This window comes from Oryzias melastigma, linkage group LG23, assembly GCF_002922805.2.
Source record: "Oryzias melastigma strain HK-1 linkage group LG23, ASM292280v2, whole genome shotgun sequence".
NCBI lineage: Eukaryota > Metazoa > Chordata > Actinopteri > Beloniformes > Adrianichthyidae > Oryzias > Oryzias melastigma.
The window spans coordinates 11678902-11697508 of record NC_050534.1 but is presented as its reverse complement, the minus strand read 5'-3'; the positions used below and the strand labels follow the sequence as shown (position 1 = coordinate 11697508).

The 18607-nt window shown below is 38.4% G+C and overlaps 1 protein-coding gene across 1 annotated transcript; it reads right to left on the bottom strand.

The window, feature by feature from the left end:
• Positions 1-11: 11 nt before the first annotated feature.
• Positions 12-10279, bottom strand: nudt4b (nudix (nucleoside diphosphate linked moiety X)-type motif 4b). The gene is made up of 5 exons (XM_024289688.2): positions 8999-10279; positions 3437-3547; positions 1430-1474; positions 1265-1352; positions 12-686 (listed from the first exon to the last, which is right to left on the bottom strand). The coding sequence occupies exons 1-5, from the start codon at positions 9092-9094 to the stop codon at positions 454-456; spliced, it is 573 nt and encodes a 190-aa protein (XP_024145456.1). The 5' UTR covers positions 9095-10279; the 3' UTR covers positions 12-453.
• Between the last annotated feature and the right edge of the window lie 8328 nt (positions 10280-18607).

Here is an 18607-nt window from a genome sequence, read left to right as displayed (position 1 = left end):
AAAAAAAAAAAAAAAAAAAATCCAAATTGATATAAAATAGAAATTCCTGAAATGCTTAGGTGCATCATAATACATTTGGTAATACGAGTACGGGTGGATAAAAGGAGAATACCTGGAGACATTCTGCAAACCGATGTGCTGTAGGGCCCACTTAACCTTAAGAAGCTATGCAGCACTGCTACAAAGTAAAAAGTGAACTAAAAGAACCCAAATACAACATTCATACAGTTTCTGTAAGGCATTCTTTTTTTCCACAAACAAGAGTCAGTAGAAATGTCCAGGAGTTAGTCATATCCTTGTGTCGGCTTCACAAACGCTTCATCAGAGTTCTGCCAGCGGCTTTGGTCAGTCTTGCAGCTATGATTAGAAGTTTTAAATACAGGTGATCCACGACTCTGAGAACAGATTCATGCAGGAGACTGTACAGGCTTTAGGGGGGGAGCGAGCCGAGGTTTAGGGGGCAGTCCTGTCTGCGGGGAGAGCCCAGCACATCCCCGTGGAGGGCGTGTTGGCGTTTGTGCCGTAATGAGGGTAGATGTCGTTCGTTGGCGGGGTCGGGAGGATGGAGTTCCCGTTGGTGGGGGAGCAGCTGAGCTGCAGCCTCCGGAGGTACTCGGCGTGTACGGGCTTGTGGCTCTGCAGCACTTTGATGGCCTCCTCCACGGTGAACCACTCCCGCTTACGGCCTGCAGGGGGCGACAGAGCACGCAAATTGCTTCAATCAATAAATGTTGAAAAAAAAATGTTTGTGACAATATATTAATATTTACTGATGTGTTGATTAATGCAAACTCTTAAATATTAATTTTAGAAAAAAATGTGAGCTAAAGTAACAAATTATCACTAAAAATCAACAAAAAAAATGAACTTTTTGCTTAAATATCTACTGAATTGATGCAATTTTACATTAAAAAAAAAGAAAAATAACACTAAAAAGTCAATAAAAATGACTAAAAGAAATCACCTTGTAAAGGTTGGCACACAAAAAAAAAAAAAAAGTGGTGATAGAAATTCAAGTTCAAATGTTTTCCCCTGAACACCTCATCATAAGCTGGGTACTGGCAGCCTGAGCAGCTGCAGTTTACTTCAGCTCAGTAAAAGTACAGCCAAGCTCCGTCTCACAGATTTACAGTCGCCTGTCATCACTTCATACCCATATAGTTACCAGGCAGTCCTCCAGCCTCCTAATAAATAACACCAGCCATATGTCGGTCAGTGCAGCAAGCGGAGGGGTATGAGTCGTAAATGTCGACATTTTCTTTACCTATATTGACCGAGTCTTCCCAATCCTCCAGCGTCTCGGTGACGGTCAGCACGTACACGTATGTTCGGTGCTTCCGATCCTGGTTTTGCTGTAAGGATGAAACGGTTAAAAATCAGGAAAAAATATGTAAAAAATGATCACTTTTAAAATTAGTGTTTTAATTACCTCAAATACGCCAAGAAGACGGCCGAGCTTGCCCTTCACGCCAGCCTGAGGAGTGAATTAAATACATTTATTGTTCCATTTCTTTGTGTGAAGGAAGGCTTGCAATCTGTCAGAATAAAGTGAACTGAGCCTTATTTTAATATTCAAAATTGGAACTTTTGTTAAGTTTAACTTTTAAATAGATTTTTCATATTGTATACCCTGCTGTTCACCTTCAAGTGTATTAGTATTGAAAGGTACATGTGTCTATTTCCACAAATCCTTTTACTAATTCAGATGTTCTCGGCTGACTCAAATAACTGTCAAGACATGAGATATCTGTCCTCTTTCTTTCCCAGCATGCTTCACAAGTGCGGCTCTGCCAGCGGCGTGTCCAACTAGACCGGCTGACGGTTCTGTGAATGTGCAACATTACAGGGAAGGGCCAGGTTTAGACTCCTGACGCTCCTGAAAGCATGTGACTCTCGACCGGCGTGACCTCTGAAATGCCAGCGTGTCACCCCCCGCCGGTGATGGGGGGTCCCTCTGGAGCCATGAGGGAGGACTACTTCATGTTCAAGCTTCATTCTATTAGGGAAAAAATATTAATTTGGTGCCCCCTGGTGGCAGTATAAAGAATTACCACTCAGTGTTGTGATGCTTAGCAACAGAAAAGCTATTAATATTAATATGTAATTAGGGTGAGGGGAGGGTATCCCCGTCAAAATAGTAATTTAATTCAATTTTGATTTACACGTTCACACTGACTCAACTTACAAATCAACCGGATTTGATACTTAATGAATTTGTTTTTCAATTTTACAACTAAAACCACTTTTTTATGACTAAATTACACATAGTTTGTGCTCCAAATAGACAAGAATGGAACTTTTAATAATAAAATTACAAAATCCTACAATAAAAAGGAATAAAGGCAGTTCTGTTTGGCCAAAAAAGAAAAATATTAAATTGATAAATTAAATTTAGAAGTTTTATAGGTTGTAGACAAAAATCTAGGGCTCAAGTCTGCTAACTCAATGCTAACGTATAATGGGATTTCTCATAGGACGGCTAATGCTAACGCTCGGTCAACCTAAACATACATTGCTGACTAAATGAACATTATTTACTTACAGACATGTATTTTAAGGAAATGTTTATTTAAAGTAACCGTTTGTGGTCTAAAGCACTGTTTTTTGCTCATATTTTCTTCTTCTTCCAGAATAAGGTGTAATGCTATGGCGTGATCGCCACCTAGTGGACAAACTAAAACTCCCTTTCAGGAGAAGCAGAACAATTGTTGGAGCTTTTCTGTTTGGGAATCCATGTAACACTGTATGGTATCAACAATCTCATTATTATTTCACTAATACATTTTACAGTATGTGAACTGTATCAGATTAATATAAAAATCTTCAAAACATATATAGATTATTAACAAATTAAAAAAAAATGTGTATAAATTTGTAAACCATTTAAACTGAAAATTGAATTGAATCTAATTGAGTGGATCATAAGAATAAAAAAAGAATCGTAATCAAATAAATTCTGGAAATTATTGGTAATACCTAGACTGACAAAAATCTAAAATAATATTTGCTAAACAATACTGATTCTATGATATTATGATATAATAAATATTATGATTTTATGTTGTGAAATGACTGCATCTCTTAAAAAAAACAGTTCAACTTAAGGTGGAATTATTGTACTTTATAGGAAAAGAACTTTATTCATCATTTTAGTTTCCTTTGTTGCTTTATCAGAGTGAATGGTCGATAAATCTGAATCCAAATTAAAGATAAAAATACATTTATGCCATTTTTAATTGCTATTTTCAGCTTTTTAGGTAGAAATTAATAATAATTATTATTAATAATGAATTATTTTAATATCTTAACAGAAGAAAAATATCTGCTGAGCTAATTCTACAATGATGCTTTTCATGTGGACTGTCCCTGATAAATAAAATATTTTTTCAATTAAATGTATGACTTTTAACATGATATTACTCCCTAAAGTACTCGCCTCCTCAAACACCTCTCGTACGGCTGCACCACACGGCTCTTCTTCTGGCTCCATCCCTCCTCCAGGAACGATCCACTGATCCGGGTGCCGACTACTGCTGACCAACAGAACCTTTGGAAGACAAACAACCCACAAAAAGGTCAGAACAGAATAGATTAAACTGTTCTTTTGTTGGGTGATGTCCTTATTATTATTTTAACTGGATGTTTGCAGTTCAGTTAATGTGGTTTAGTCACATGTCCCTGGCAAACGAAGCGCATAAACCCCGCACGAGCCGCCAAATCTCACTCGGAGCTTCCCTTCTGCCCGCGAGGACTCATATTACACCGCGGCTGCAGAGTACAGAGTACAGAGTACAGATCGGATGCGGTTTCTTGGCAGCCGGCGCGCAAGAAATCAAAACAGACGCGAGCGCGTCGGTCATTATCACTTTTATACGGTGCAAATCAATCAAATGCAGGTCTGTCATGAGCAGAGATACAAGATGTGAATCACTGGATTACACCAGAGGGTCAAGACACGGAGTTATGAACTCATGAAGGCGCGGTTCTGTCATGAACTCTGAGAAGTGAATGTACACACACACAGATGCCAGGAAGCTTCAGCAACAGATGGTGACATCTACCTCCACCTCACAGCTGATCACCAGTAATCCACCACTGGAGTCAGCCTGTCACTTAATCCAAACTCAGCCTTCACATAGCTTCCCTTTCACCCTCTAATGGGATTGTGGCTGCAGGCCTTCTGATGAATCCTCTGCCTCTGAGGAGGTCAAACGCTGGCTGAAGGCCAAAGCGGTTGCCGGCTGAGTTGGCTGCGGCTTTCCTCACGTGCTGTGCTCCCCTGACCTCGTCACCTGCCGTCGCAGGTTGATGAAAATGTCGGGGAAATGTGGAACAGGCTGAGGCAAGCTCATTAAACAAGCTGCGGGGAAATATCGCACCTTGTGTTAGCCTTAAGCTGCGTACGGGAGGTTCCATATGTCGAAGAAAGACATTTTCTCAGAGATCTAATCAGAGGAATGCAAACTTGAACTCCATGACCTTTAAGTGGAAAACATTTGAGAGATATGACAAAGGCTTAAGATGAAACAATATATAGATCTATGTTTTTATGATATCGAAAAAAACTTTCAACACATAAATGATCTGCAATGATGACTTTACTTTTATTTATGTGGTACAAGATTTTTTGTGCTAGAGATAAAAAAATATATGTATGTTTTTAAGGATAGAATATGGAGCCCTGTGTACAACATTTACAAATGTATTTTCTAAAGTTCTTAAATTAATCATTTTTTGTCACAAATTAGTATTTTATGGGCATAATTTGCATTTTGTGGTCGCAAATTAGCAATTTATTAGCATTTTGTGGTGGCTGGCATTTTTTTTTTGGTGCAAATTTATATTTTTTGCTCAAAAATGTGTATTTTGTGCACACAAATGATCATTTTGAGGGTACAGTTTGTCATTATGTGCACAAAGTTAAGCATTCTGTGGGTAGATTTGATTATTATATGCAAAAAAATTAGCATTTCCAAGTACTGTTTAAAATTTTGTGCTCACAGTTTATGATTTTGTGGGCACAACTTAGCCTTTTGTGCACCCAAATAAGCAATTTGTGGGTACAGTTGATGATTTTGTGCACATAGTTCACCATTTTGTAAACACAACTTGGCATTCTGTGGGAACAATTTATCATTTTGGACACAATTTAGCACTTTGTGGGCACTACTTGTATTTTTGCACACAAATTAGCATTATATGCACACAATTTAGCCTTTAGTGTGCACAAATGAGTTCTTTTGTGGGTGTAAACCCGCATTTTGTGAACACAATTTAGCCTTTTATAGGTACGATTTGGATTTGTTGAACACAAATTAGCATTTTGTGGGTACAACTTGCATTTTTTTGCCCACAAATTAGCATTAGGTGTGCAGAAATTAGCATTATAGGCACAGCTGTCATTGTGTGGACTTTAATTAGCATTTCATTGTGCACAAATTAGTACTTTGTTGTGGGCGCAAATACGGATTTTGTGCACACAAATTAGTACTTTTCTGGCAAATATTAGTGTAAAATTACTGTTTTAGAGTTATCAATTTCTACTACTAACTTGTGTCCAGAAAATACTAATTTGTGTGCAAAAAAAATGCTAATTTTTGCCAATAAAATACTAAATTGTGTCCATAAAATGCTCATTTTGCTCTCTTTTGCTTTTTTTTGATGTCATGTGCTGTAAGTTGAAAAATAGAATAAAATAAAATAGAAAATGTATTTCTGTAGCACTTTACAACACCATCAGAATCCCAAAGTGCTTTACAATTAAAAAAAAGTTAATCTGAGCAAATTAAGAACAAAAATTAAAAAAGAAAACAGCATAAAATCACAACAGCCAATAAAATACAAAGGAGACAGATAAAAATTCAATAAATGAGGATAAGAAAATAAGATGCCACCAACTAATGAGTATTAAATTAAAAGATTTCCATGGAGCAAAGCCTCTCCGTCTCTCCGAGTCCGTCCCAGTGATCCGATCTGCACCCAGCAGGAGCTTTAAAGGAGTCTCCTGATGTGGATGCATCTAAAGTCAACTGGGTGGAATGTGTACAAAACAAGAGCTGCTCAGCTTCCGGGCCAGGGAGGACAAAAAGGACGTCTCTGCTCCACTTATTCCATTTTCAGCCGTTACCAAGGAGAGAATTTTTTTCAGAAAAAAAAAAAAAAAAACATCCACAGGTTCTTTCATCTAAGCACTTCTGCAACACGAAATACATGTCAAAAACATGTTCGGACATCATAAATAAGTCACAACGTGCAGAAAAGGGGTATATGTAGGATGAAGTATACAAAAAACTGTTTTTAGATCATTGAAATGACTTGTTCTCTTTGGGGTTGTTGAGTGCAGCTTTTTCTGGCTTTGTTGTTGTGGTACCGGGACCCTGCAGAGTCCTCTGCCCTCTCCCTTTACTTTACTGCTACCAAACTCTGCTACTATGTTTGGATAACTGTTGCTAGGGTATCACCCCCCAACCATTTAGATATGAACACTACATAAATGTCTGAACTAAAACTTTTTCTATTTTGTCTTTATTAGTTTGTGAACACGTTTTAATCTCTTTTCTTTTAGATCCCTGCAAACTGCCTTCACACAGAAAAGACAAAAATCTAAAGCAGGCACAAAACCCAAAAACAAAATAACTCACATCATCATGAGAGCCAAAGCAACAATCCGCTTACAGCCAGAGGCTGGTCAGAAAAAAAAAACAGTGCTTTTGTTTTGAAAGAGGCTCAAATGGAACCTCAGAGTGTCATGTTTTACAAAAAGATACTCAAAATACAAAATCAAGTCGCAAAGGAAAAGGAAATGCTACATTTCAGAACTAAAATTTAAGCAATGAAAGCGGTGTGAAACCACCCAAAACTGGCAAGAATATTCTGGAGGACATAAACACCTTCACCTCCTCCCCGAAGAGGAATGTCTGAAGCTGTCAAAGAAAGAAAGCTTCAAATGCCAGACCAGGCGACAAGAGCAGAAACATGTGCACCTGTGCTCAAACGTCACTGAATCCCGCCACTAATAAAAGAGGGGCTGGAACAGATGAAGGGAAAACCATTATTGTGAAGCATCCACTCACTGCAAATATCTGTCTTATGTCACTTCTAGTACGACTGCTGCAGTAGCTCCAGCATTTAAGCTGGAAGATGGGATCTGATGGATGCAGCCAATTTTGTTTTAATTATTTTATCATACACTTATTAAAAAAAACAACAACAAAAATACTGAGACTTGATGAAAGAAAATAAACTTTAAAGGCATGGAGTAACAGACCTGCAGCAAGAGTCAGCTCATAACATTTAGGGTGCAAACACTTAAACTCTATCCTGCAGCTATGTGAATGTTACTCATGTAAAATGACAAAAATTGATGCTTTAAATTGTCAGTTTTCCACTTCTTAGTATTTAATTGCTTATGCATAATATACAAATCCAAAAATAGCAGCTTTAAAGACTGAAAGTACCATAATTTGCTAGGATGCTATGTGAAAGTTGTAGTCTCTAAATTGTAGAGACTATAACTTAATAGAAATTTGCTCTCTCTCTAATTTTCTCTATTATATATCTAATTGTACTCCCCAAAACAAACTGTTTTTGTATGCTGAAAAGTGTCATTTTTGCAAATGCTACTATGTAAAAACTAAATATAGTTAGTAGAAAGTTGTTTAATTAAAAGAAAGAGTTTTAGGATGTAAATAAAAAGCACCAAAATCCTTTCATACAAGTTTTTACTTTAAGTTTGTGGCATTTAGGAAGCAGTTGTAGATCAATCTGTTGAACGGCCAAGCAATTCAGGACTTAGTCAGTGTAGTGACACCATAGCAGTTGTGTTTTTACAGTATATTGTGTAACTCTTTGTTTTGGCCCGGTTCAGACAGGGCTAAATTTAGAAAAGGGGAGAACACACACAAAAGGTTCCCGGATTGTGATTACTATAACTGAGTTTCAAGGTTTAGACTGTCAAAAATATTAGCATATAAATAGAGAAACTTTAAAATACATCATTTTCTGTTTTTTGCTCTGCTTGACATTTATTTTAAATATAGGTCAACTAGGTATATGGCTGTTTCTATGTAAACCAAGTATGCACTTGTTGTCCAACAATACTCTCACTGTTGGGGAGAGTGGGCCTAGAAAGGGTAGCTGTGAGGTTCAAAAACCATAAAAACACCTTTCACCTGATGTTTTGCTGTTTTGGCGTGACAGAAACACGCAAAAATAATGTAATGTCACACTAAAGTAAATACAACTAATCAATTATATGTTTAATTGTGTTTTTGTCTTATCCAGTAATTTAATTATTCATATACTTGTTTAAATATTCGCTAATTTTCTAGCTACGCAGCTTGAAGTAGGCGGGTTATGGTGCTGAACGGTCGTGGATGAAATATTTTTAAGCTAAGGTGACTTTACATTTCAAAGAAACGTTTAAAAATAACTAGGTGGTTTTTACTTTTAGTCCCTCACTCAACAAAGCCTGACGTTAAACCCGGCATTAAAGCAAACGTGCAGGAGGTAGAGCCTCAGCCTCGCCCCCTCTGGTCACCGCTTTTCCCGGTAAGCTAGCTAGCAGCTAACAGGATGTGAACCGAATGCGCTTTCAAAATAAACGCACTACGTCATAAACTGAGCTTTATCAAAACTGGGATTTATGGCCGTGCGTTTTATTGTGAAAGTTTACCGTTTCCGCTGTTTGACGCTACCCTGACAAGACTCCCCTTTTCACTACGTGCCTCTCAAACTAGCCTAAACTGGATGGCCCAGGGCGCATCAGCAGCAACAGTAGCTACAACACACAACCAGAGCACCGACACACAAACAGATATACACTAAAATAAGAATTAAATTCTACATTAGAATACCAGTTTATATTACCCAGGCGTCTTTTCTGCGTTTTACTTTTGTCATTGACCAAGTTCCCCTGAATGACTGGACAGTTAGGCATCACTAGGCCACGAAAAACGTAAATACAAATCTTCACAGAAATGACACACTGTTTTCTTACCTCCTCTTCGCGTTCATTCTTGAAGCACAAACACGCGGCTCTCTTCTTAAACCCGTCTCCATCGTACGTCCTTGTCTGGTTCGGTTTGAGCTTCATCGTGGGATTCAGTTGTTCTGCCCTCTTGTACGATACAAACGGTCGAAGTGATTTGGGTAATACTAGTTAATGAGTTAACGTGTCAGCCGCCGCATCGTTGCTGCTGGTTTCAGCATCAAGACGATCTGTCATCCGAGGAGTGACCGGGGGGGTGTTGCAGAGAGGGGAAAAAAACCCCAGCAGGCTATCCTTAAAATTATCTTTCCGCGTAAAAAAAAGAAGTCCAGATGCTGATTGTATTCTCCAAGAAAATATATGCGAGTTCCAAGGGGAGACTTCTTATAAGAACAAGACCCCACTCCTCTGAGACCACCTCTGAATCAATTTGCGCATGGCCGCTGACTCAATGGACAGAGTTTTTACATGTACAGATTAGAGCTACGGCAGCGAGCAGCTGATTGGCCGAGCCGACATCCGTGGGCGGAGCCAAGCTTCTGCTCAAAACAGTGATAAAGAAAACATTTCAGAACCAAACTGACCTCTGCTCGTTGTCAACACACAGTCCCCGACAAATAGAGTCTAAGCATGAATTTACTAGCGTTTTAGTAGAAAAATAATGTAATTCTATGAATGAGAGTTCTTGTTGCTAGGTGCTGCATCCCACAATGGCTTCACTTGTATGTGACACACTTTTTTTTTTTTTTTAAAGTACCCTCTTGTTTGCTAATTCGGGCCCAATATTTACCCCAAAATGCATAAAACTGGTCCTTTTTTGCCTTGATGGGGTTTGAAAATAAAATACATCTGCCTGGAGTGACAGCTTTACCAAAAACAAGCACAGTCTGTTATGAGAATAACACAGTATTTTCCATTGTAGACTTCGTGGAACTAAGTGGGATCTCATGAGATGAATACAAACAAGTATCAATGATTAAAAACTTTTACTGGACTCAATTGTTTTGGTAAATTAAAAATTTAGAGACACATGCCAACGAAAGCTGTGTTTTTAACATGTTTTTTCTTAAAATGAAGGACATAAATAAAGAAAATTGTGATTTATTTTGCATTTCGAAGTATTTCTTTATTCAAATCCTTGTGAATCAGAAGCAGACAAAAAAAATGTTGCGGAAAAAGTCTGTAGTAGTGTAGGTTAGTGGTTGTGAGAGACTGTAAGATAGTGGGAAGGAGTATAAACAAAGAGATGATGGGAAATGAGGGCAGGCTTACTCCATGCCAACAGTCCAGCTCACAACTCAGAGGGGAATTTCTGATGAACTCCTGCTGCTTTTCAGAGACCATCTTCTAAAAAAAAAAACTACTTTTTTGCCTAAAAACAGCATAATTATAATTTAAAGACCACTAGGAACACCTTTAAAATAGATCAAAACATCATCAGTGTGGGACTTTAAAGCTAATAATAAATAAATTAATAAATTAGAGTTTCCATGTTTACATATTTTCTTCACAGAACATCCAGAACAGCATAATTGTTGGATTTTCTATAACATCTTTGATTTAATATGAAGCCACTGAAATACAAATGTAATGTTTTCATGTTCTGGGCAAGATGAATTTCATTTAGATGAATTTTAATGAGTGTTATCGATTTTTTTTTTTTTTTGCAAAGAGGACCAGATTTGGTGAGGCGAAAATTTTAGCTAGCCAACCATTCAGACTGACATTCTTTTTAACTTTTTTAATATCATTAATTTCAAATGAACTATTTAATGAACATTTTTTATTGCAATGGCATACGTTTCAGTTCTACACATAGAAAACAAATATATCTAAATATGTTTTTACCAAAATTACTGTCAATTCTTATACCATTCATTCCCAGTTAGCTTGTTGTAGCTAGCATATGTCTGATATTCTCTCTTGATATTGAGCTTCATGAAAACAGCTACAGTTTCTTGGCATATTAGGCAGGCACTGTTGTTTCATATTTCACTGAAGAAATGTACCAATTTCCACTTGTCCTGGAAGCGGTAGCCCTCACTGTCAACTTTTCCATTTTATTTACAGTTGACAGAAATGAGCTGGAAAACGTCACAGAAGGGTCACAGGGCAGTGTTCCCACAGGTTTTCAACGACTTCAAGCTCCACTTCAACTATATATTTTTTTTATTGTAAAATAGTTTCCAATGGTCTTTTAATTATGATTGCCCAGCTTTTAGCCAAAATGTAAAATTCTGTATTGTTTTTAAGACAAATTCACCTCTTCATTGAGAGCGGGACTGTTGGCACGGAAGTTATCTTATTTCCCATCAACCCTTTGTTTATAGTCTCTCCCACTAGCTCAAAAACCCAAGGTAGCATTAGCCTAGCAATTAAAAATATAAAAACACAAAAAACGCTATATTAGAGCTATCTAGTCACACGGTTTTGAGCCAGATGAGAGTTTAGACGAGGAAAACAAAGATGAACACGGATCTATTTAACTGTGCTTAAGAATTGGAGCGGAGATGAGAGACTTCGCCCCACACGTGGCAGTAGCTGTTGCGTCGCAAGCTTTTTCAAAGCGGGAGTTTTCATCTACTCCTGGTCCAACAACAACAAAAAAAAAATAATCAGAAACACAATTCTAATCTTAGATTATAATATGTCCTAAATCATCAGATTAACGCTACACAAACATATTAAAAACACCAAAAACGCTATTTTTATTGGAGTGGGTCTTTAAAATGTAATGTAGTTTATCACAATCAAAAAATCATACAAACAGTTTTTAGTTTTAAGTTTATGAAATTTTAGCACAGGGTGCATTTGGCCTACAGCCAGACTTTGGACATGCCTGCTTTAAACAGAATAAAAAGAAAAAATGGTTGTTTGTAAAATTATTGTAATTATGAGCGTTTATACAGAGCACAGAGGAGAAAAAATGAGTAGAACTGTGAATTTACAAGAACATTTGATGTAATTAGAAACACTTTTTGCTTTGCTACAATAAAAAAATGGAAGATTATTAATCAATTTTAGTTTATTTCATTTGTATTGTCATGCACAATACCTTAATCTAATCTGAAATGAGCAGTGATTTTCCAGATGAAGCCCTCATAATCTCAACACATTTTTTTTTTAAATCACAAGAATAAACAGTAATCCCAGAGCCAAAAGAATTGACTTTGCTTTATTTTAATAAGCTTTAGCTCCACATCAACTCAAGTAAATTCCAACAAATAATTTCCTCCCGTTTATTCATCATTAGTCACTATGATTGTTTTATTGCAGCTTTATGGGAAGTTTTATTTTTTATTTTATTATTTAAGGTTCCACTTTTTAGGTTCCACCTTTTTTTTTACAGCCATTTTATGGGGCACTCTGACTCCTGTCATTTGCTCAGGGTAATTTCCATACCGCATTAGGCTTTAAGGCTAGATTATACTTTGGTCAAATTGGTCAAAATGTGCACGAGTTCATGCTCTGTCAGGCGTGTTGGGAAATATAGTCAGTGACTCCTGGCTTTCATTGGATTTTTTATCACTGCTGACTTTTGTTTTCTGAGCCTCTTTACTGTGAGCTCTCATTTGAGGTATGTAGAGGAGGACAAAAAAGGGAAGATCTGTTTGTATAATGATTGAATCACATGGTAGCGAATGGGTTTTTCCTTTGATCTGAACTCTGAAAACTTGGGGTCAGAGATCCGTGTTGCGACACAATTTCTTTTCGCTTTGGTGAATAAGTACCACTCCCAATGACTCCTTAAGCATTAACAGGGATGTCTGAACCACATCCTATCTTGTTGCACTTTAGTGTTGTGGTAGAATTCAAATCAAACTCATTTCACCTTAAACAAACGGGTAGAGTTTGGGGAATTGTAGATGCTCCTAAAATCTAGTACTACAGACATTTGTAGCCTTACATTTGAATATGGCAGGTAAAAATAAAAAACAGGAGTGCAGGCCATGTTGACACGTTATCTACACACGTTCACCTTTGGCCTGGAGCTTGTCCAGAAGTCAAACACAATCGCATCAGAAGCGAAAAACGTCACAATCAGTGAAGCAAAGTGATTGATCCTAGATGGATCCTTTATTTGTGAAGGTAAGAAACTCCCTCTTTATCTTATCAGGCTGCCTCTCTGAGTGGTGTCCACCACATGCAGGCCAACAAATATCCGTATCTGAGTGTTTATTGCTGTTATGCCGGAATATCTACTATCTAAAGTAGACTATTGCAAAAGTCTCATACGGGTTGCAAAAACTAACTCGGTTCCTTGAGTTTTGCTGCAAATAACACTGACAAATCCACAAATTTTGAACCTGGATCGTATTGTGTCAATGCATCAATAGAGAACTACGTAAATGTAGAGATGTGTGCTCCAACTACCGGGGAATCGCACTCCTCAGCCTCCCTGGGAAAGTCTATGCCAGGATACTACAGAGGATCTAAGATCTAAGAACAATAGTGCGGTTTCTGTCCTGGTCGTGGAGGAGTGGACCAGCTCTACACCCTCTTCAGGGTGTTGGGAGTTCGTGGGAGTTTGCTAATTCAATCCATATGTGTTTTGTGGATTGGGAGAAGGTGTTCAGCTACGTCCCACATGGTGTCCTGTGGAGGGTTTTCTGGAGTGTGGAGTCTGGGGAGCCTTACTGAGGGCTGTCCGTTCTCTTTATGACCGGAGCAGGAGCTTGGTTCGCATAGCCAGCAGTAAGTCGGACCTGTTCCCAGTGCATGATGGACTCCAGCTGGGTTGCCCTTTATCACCGGTTCTGTTCATAGTCTTAGTGGACAGAATTTCTAGGCACAGCCAGGGCCTGGAAGGGGTCTGGTTTGGGGACCACAGGATTTCCTCTGTGGTCTTTGCAGATGATATTGTCCTGTTAGACAGAACCTCCAAGATGCACTGGGGCGGTTTTAGTGTGAAGTGGTTGGTATGAATGTCAACACCGCTAGGTCTGAGACCATGGTTCTTGATTTGAGAAAGGTAGTTTGCTCTCTCTCGGATGGTGGTATGTTTCTGCCTCAAGAGAAGGAGTTTAAGTATCTTGGAGTCTTGTTCCCGAGTGAGGGAAGATCAGAACGTGAGATCGACGAGATCAACAGCTGCTTCAATCGTTTTGTTGGTCTGTTGTGTTGAAGAGAGAGCTGAGCCAAAAAGCAAAGCTCTCATTCCAATACTCACCTATGGTCATGAGCTCTGGGTCATGACCAAGAAAACCAGGTCTTGGATACAAGCAGTCGTAATGAGCTTAATCCGTAGGGTGGTTGGGCGCTCCCTTAGAGATAGGGTGAGAAGCTTGTAGGGAGAGAGCTCAGATTGAGAGGAGCCAGTTGAGGTGGTTAGAGCATCTGGTCTGGATACCTCCTGGACACGTCCCTGGGGAGGTGTTCTGGTTATGTCCCAACAGGCAGAGGACCTGGGGCAGACTCAGGACACGCTTGAGAGACTACATCTCTCGGCTGGCCTGGTAACGTCTTGGGATCCCTCCAGAGGAGCTGGAGGAAGTGACCGGGGACAAGGAAGTCCGGGCATCTTTGCTTAGACTCGTGCCCCCGCAACTCGGTCCCAGATGAGTGGAAGAATTTGGATGGATGAAATATAGAGATGAACATGCTGGAGTTTGTCATGTCCCTAAATATACTAAACGATGTGATTATTTTAAAACAAATTAGCTATCTGAGAGACAAATAGATGCGTCATCCTCAGTGGTTTACTGCCATAGTCCTGGAGTGCAAAGAGATTAAAGAAGGTTCAGGTTTCCTATAGCTTCCATTGAGACAGATGGAGCAGTCCGGGCCGAACGTCTGCTCCTGCTCTCACACATCTGCCTTCTGACGACACGTTGGGCTCAAAATATACCTGCAAGCACACATGGCACACATTTGAGTTAAGGTCGAGGTGTAGCGTAAATACCCAGACACACAGACTCTCACATATGGAGTCTAATCTCCTTGTTCATTTGACTGTGATCCACTCAGAGTTTGCAGCCAAATGCGATTACGTGTAGAAAATCCTGAGCTGATTAGCTCACCCATAAGTCGCTTCTTCAGCGCCGGAGCTAAGGTTTCAGGCGGGAGAGAGGAGAAATCACCTCCATAAAAGCATGAACGCACTCATATCAAAGCAACAATGAGTCACCATTTGTGCCTTCCTAATTTTAGTTAATGAATAATCAAGTGTCGGACATCAGAGGTAATATTAGATCTTTGGATCTGCTTTCCTTAACTGTCTGCACCATTAGACAATTTGGTTTAAAATAAAACCTTATAGTAAAGGGGAGGAAGTGGTTTGGGGTTTCGGGCGTTCCTGTCATGGGATGGAAGCTATCCAGTTTGGAAGTGAGCTTCTGAAAGGGGGTCAAGGCTGCCAGAGATGGATGAGAGCTTCTGTCAGCTGTTCCAATCACTGTTGCCTCTGATCAAAAAGCCTTTACGCTTTGTTAGCGAAGCCTGAACGTCCAGAGAATTATTATTATCAACATTTGTTAAGCTAAAATTTGGACTTTATCCAAATCAAAAGTCCTTGTCCAGAATTAATGAGAAAGCTCTAAACAAATCCAAGGTTTATTTTTCAGCCAACTCAGATTTCCCCGTTAGGGACTGTGTTAATCTGTCAAACAGCTGACACAGTCAGGAAGTGCTTCATGGGTAATTTAAAGACGACCTGGTCAATTGAGCGCACAGATGCACACACAACGGCATTAAACAGAGCTTAGAGTCTCACTCTGATCATTTTTAATCTACTTTAAGTTTTTTAAGTGGTCTTTTAACTATAGATGAGTCTGAATTCTTCCCTTTCTCCCACATTTAGCCCTTCAAAAGGAGAGTTATGGAAAAATAGTGTCTTCAAATTCGGATGACACTCCCAGTCGATGACGTCATCAATAGTTGCCGATTAGCTTTGTTACAGCTAGCACTTGGACACAAGATTTTATAACTTTAAAACAAAAATTAATTAGATTTAAATGTAAATTTCTGTGCTTCAGAGCACTTCTTCTCCGTGGCACAGTGTGACGCCCTTCAAAAAATGATTTTGGACACTTCAAATGCCCCTACAATTGGAAAAGTAGGGGAAGCCAAAGGGGTAAGGGAAGAATTTGGATTCAGCCTTTGATAATGCCGTTTTTAGCCAAAATTTTTAAAATGGTGTTGTTTCCTAGGACATAGTTTCTGTAGAGCGGCATTAGTTTATTAGAAATTCACCTCTGAGTTCTGGGCGGGACTGTTAGCTCGGAGTAAGCCCGTCCCCTCTTCCCGACATCCATCTGTAACACCCTCTCCTGCTAGCTTATAGCCCCTCACATCAAAGTGAGTCTTTACGTTTGGATGTTTTAAGTCACTTTTATGAATTTTCTGATGCAAAATTGCCAGACTTTAATCCAGGTGCGGCTGAATGGACAAAAAGCAACTGACCCAGTTCACACCAGGCTTTACAGAACTCAAAGTCAACAATAGCAGACTGATGATAATCTGTTTGTGAGAACCAGAGGGGACAATGAGTTCTTGTTGATGCATATTGGAGCCTGTCATTATATTGTCACGTGAAGAGAAACCGCCTCTGGAGGGAATAAGAAAAAGTTATGTGGTTAGCTGTAAACAACTTGGAATATTTAAAAAAAACTTGCAGTGTCAGTATTTAAGCAGCAACACTACAGTGTAAAATCTCAACTCAATTGAAGCAGTTTGCTCGGTATCAAGTCAAAAGAACTGCAAATTTGGATTTTATCCCATATTTTGGGGTTTGAGGACACCGTCTTCCTGTCTGCTCCATGTTTATCCAACATTCTATTCAGAGAGGTTTGTGGTCGACCTGGTGGCCGCGAGGAGCCCAGGTCCTGTGCAATACCACTTTTCCAAACTGTTACCGTGGCAGCCGTTTCAGACAAACAGCACCTTTAATCTGACGCTCTATACTAGCTATCCAACCACAACAAATTTACACTTTTCTGATTCCATGATTTTATTTGAAGAATTTTTTAAATTATGTATTAATAAAGGCGAAAATATTCAAAATTTTAGATTGGTAGTTAGGCTATATAAGACCTGATCTTTCTTTTTTATGTATTGTAACATGAATTCTAAATAATAAAAATGGGTACTTTCATAGTTTAATATATTATTTTAGCTTCATTACTGAAAAAAAAAGAAATAAATACTTAGTTTTTCAGTTTTGTTTCTAAAACAATAACATACATGTGCTTTGTTTATGATTTTCCACAATTAACTAATTATAACTCATTATAATTGACTTTTACATAGACCAAAAACATTAATTTACTATTTTTTACAATGTGTCACTACATTGAACATATACTGATGTGTCTCTGCTTTAGTCGGATCAAAAACACTGACACTCTATAATCATGGGAATGGAGCTTAAACAAAGCCAGAAGATGTTTGTGTGATCCAGCGTGGGAAAATCATCGGTTTCTAACTCTGGAAGCTTTTGCTTTAGTCTAAGGAATAACACCGGAGGAGGTTGGGCCCAGACTCTCGCCAGACTCTCCTCCTGACACGCCGTCGGTGGTTACAGTGGATTGAGCAAAGCCAGTTTTTAGGACGTTTGGTGGACGTTCAGTTTCCTCTTGCTGCATGTGATTAGTCAGCTCTTCTGATATGTGCCGAAAACCCCAGAAAAGGAGAATGGAAACAACTGAGCCACAACTAAACTACTTTCACAATAGATTTCTAGAATAGCAACAGTTAGACAATAAGGTTCAATTAAAAAAAAAGTTTAAACCAGCACTAAACATCTTAATAATCTCCATTCTAATCTGATTCTAAACTTTTTTTTGACACAAAGAGCTTTAAATAATTAAGGATGGACACTATTGAGGGATGTGACGGACCTAGTTCTGCTTTCAGTCTGAGTAAAATAGTCAACACTGAATTAAATTTGTTTTCTTCAACCTTTCTACCTACTAATTACAGTCAAAAACTGGAGTTTCTTTTAGCTTGGACTCCCAACATTAGATAAAAACAACCAAGTTTATCACAGTGTGAACAGCCTCACACAAATCCAAACATGCTAGCATGAAGCTAAGAGCTTTGTGCTAATCTGATGAAGATTATCTAATCTTATCTACTTTTAAGTCAATCTGAGGACAGATTCTCTGATGACAATAATTCATTCAGAATTCACTGTTCAGTCAAAGAAAACATCTAAAAGAAAGTTTTACTATCATCAAGTAGCAAAAATGCAACTAATTATGACCCTACCACCACCATGCCACAAACAGGAAAATGTTAATGAGCTCAAGGTGTCATGTGTTTTTTTTAATTTAATTAATTTATCTTGAAATAGTTTGATGCACACATAATAGTAGAAAGATTTTTTTAAATAAACACAAGTTCTCCATGAACTAGCTCAACAAATATGAACAGAGACGGTAAACATGTTCTCAAAATTCACTTCACTTTAAAGCAGCACAGACTAGACAAAACATATGGTGTTTTTAGCTAAACCAGTTTATTTTTTAATCAGAATTCGCTGTTTCATCCTTAAAAAAACGTACAGGAAAATTTTAACTATCATAAAACAAAACAGCAGCTAATTACAATTCTACCACCACCGTGTCACAAATATGCTGGTAGTCTCACACAATATTTTATGATATTCACTTTTTTTTT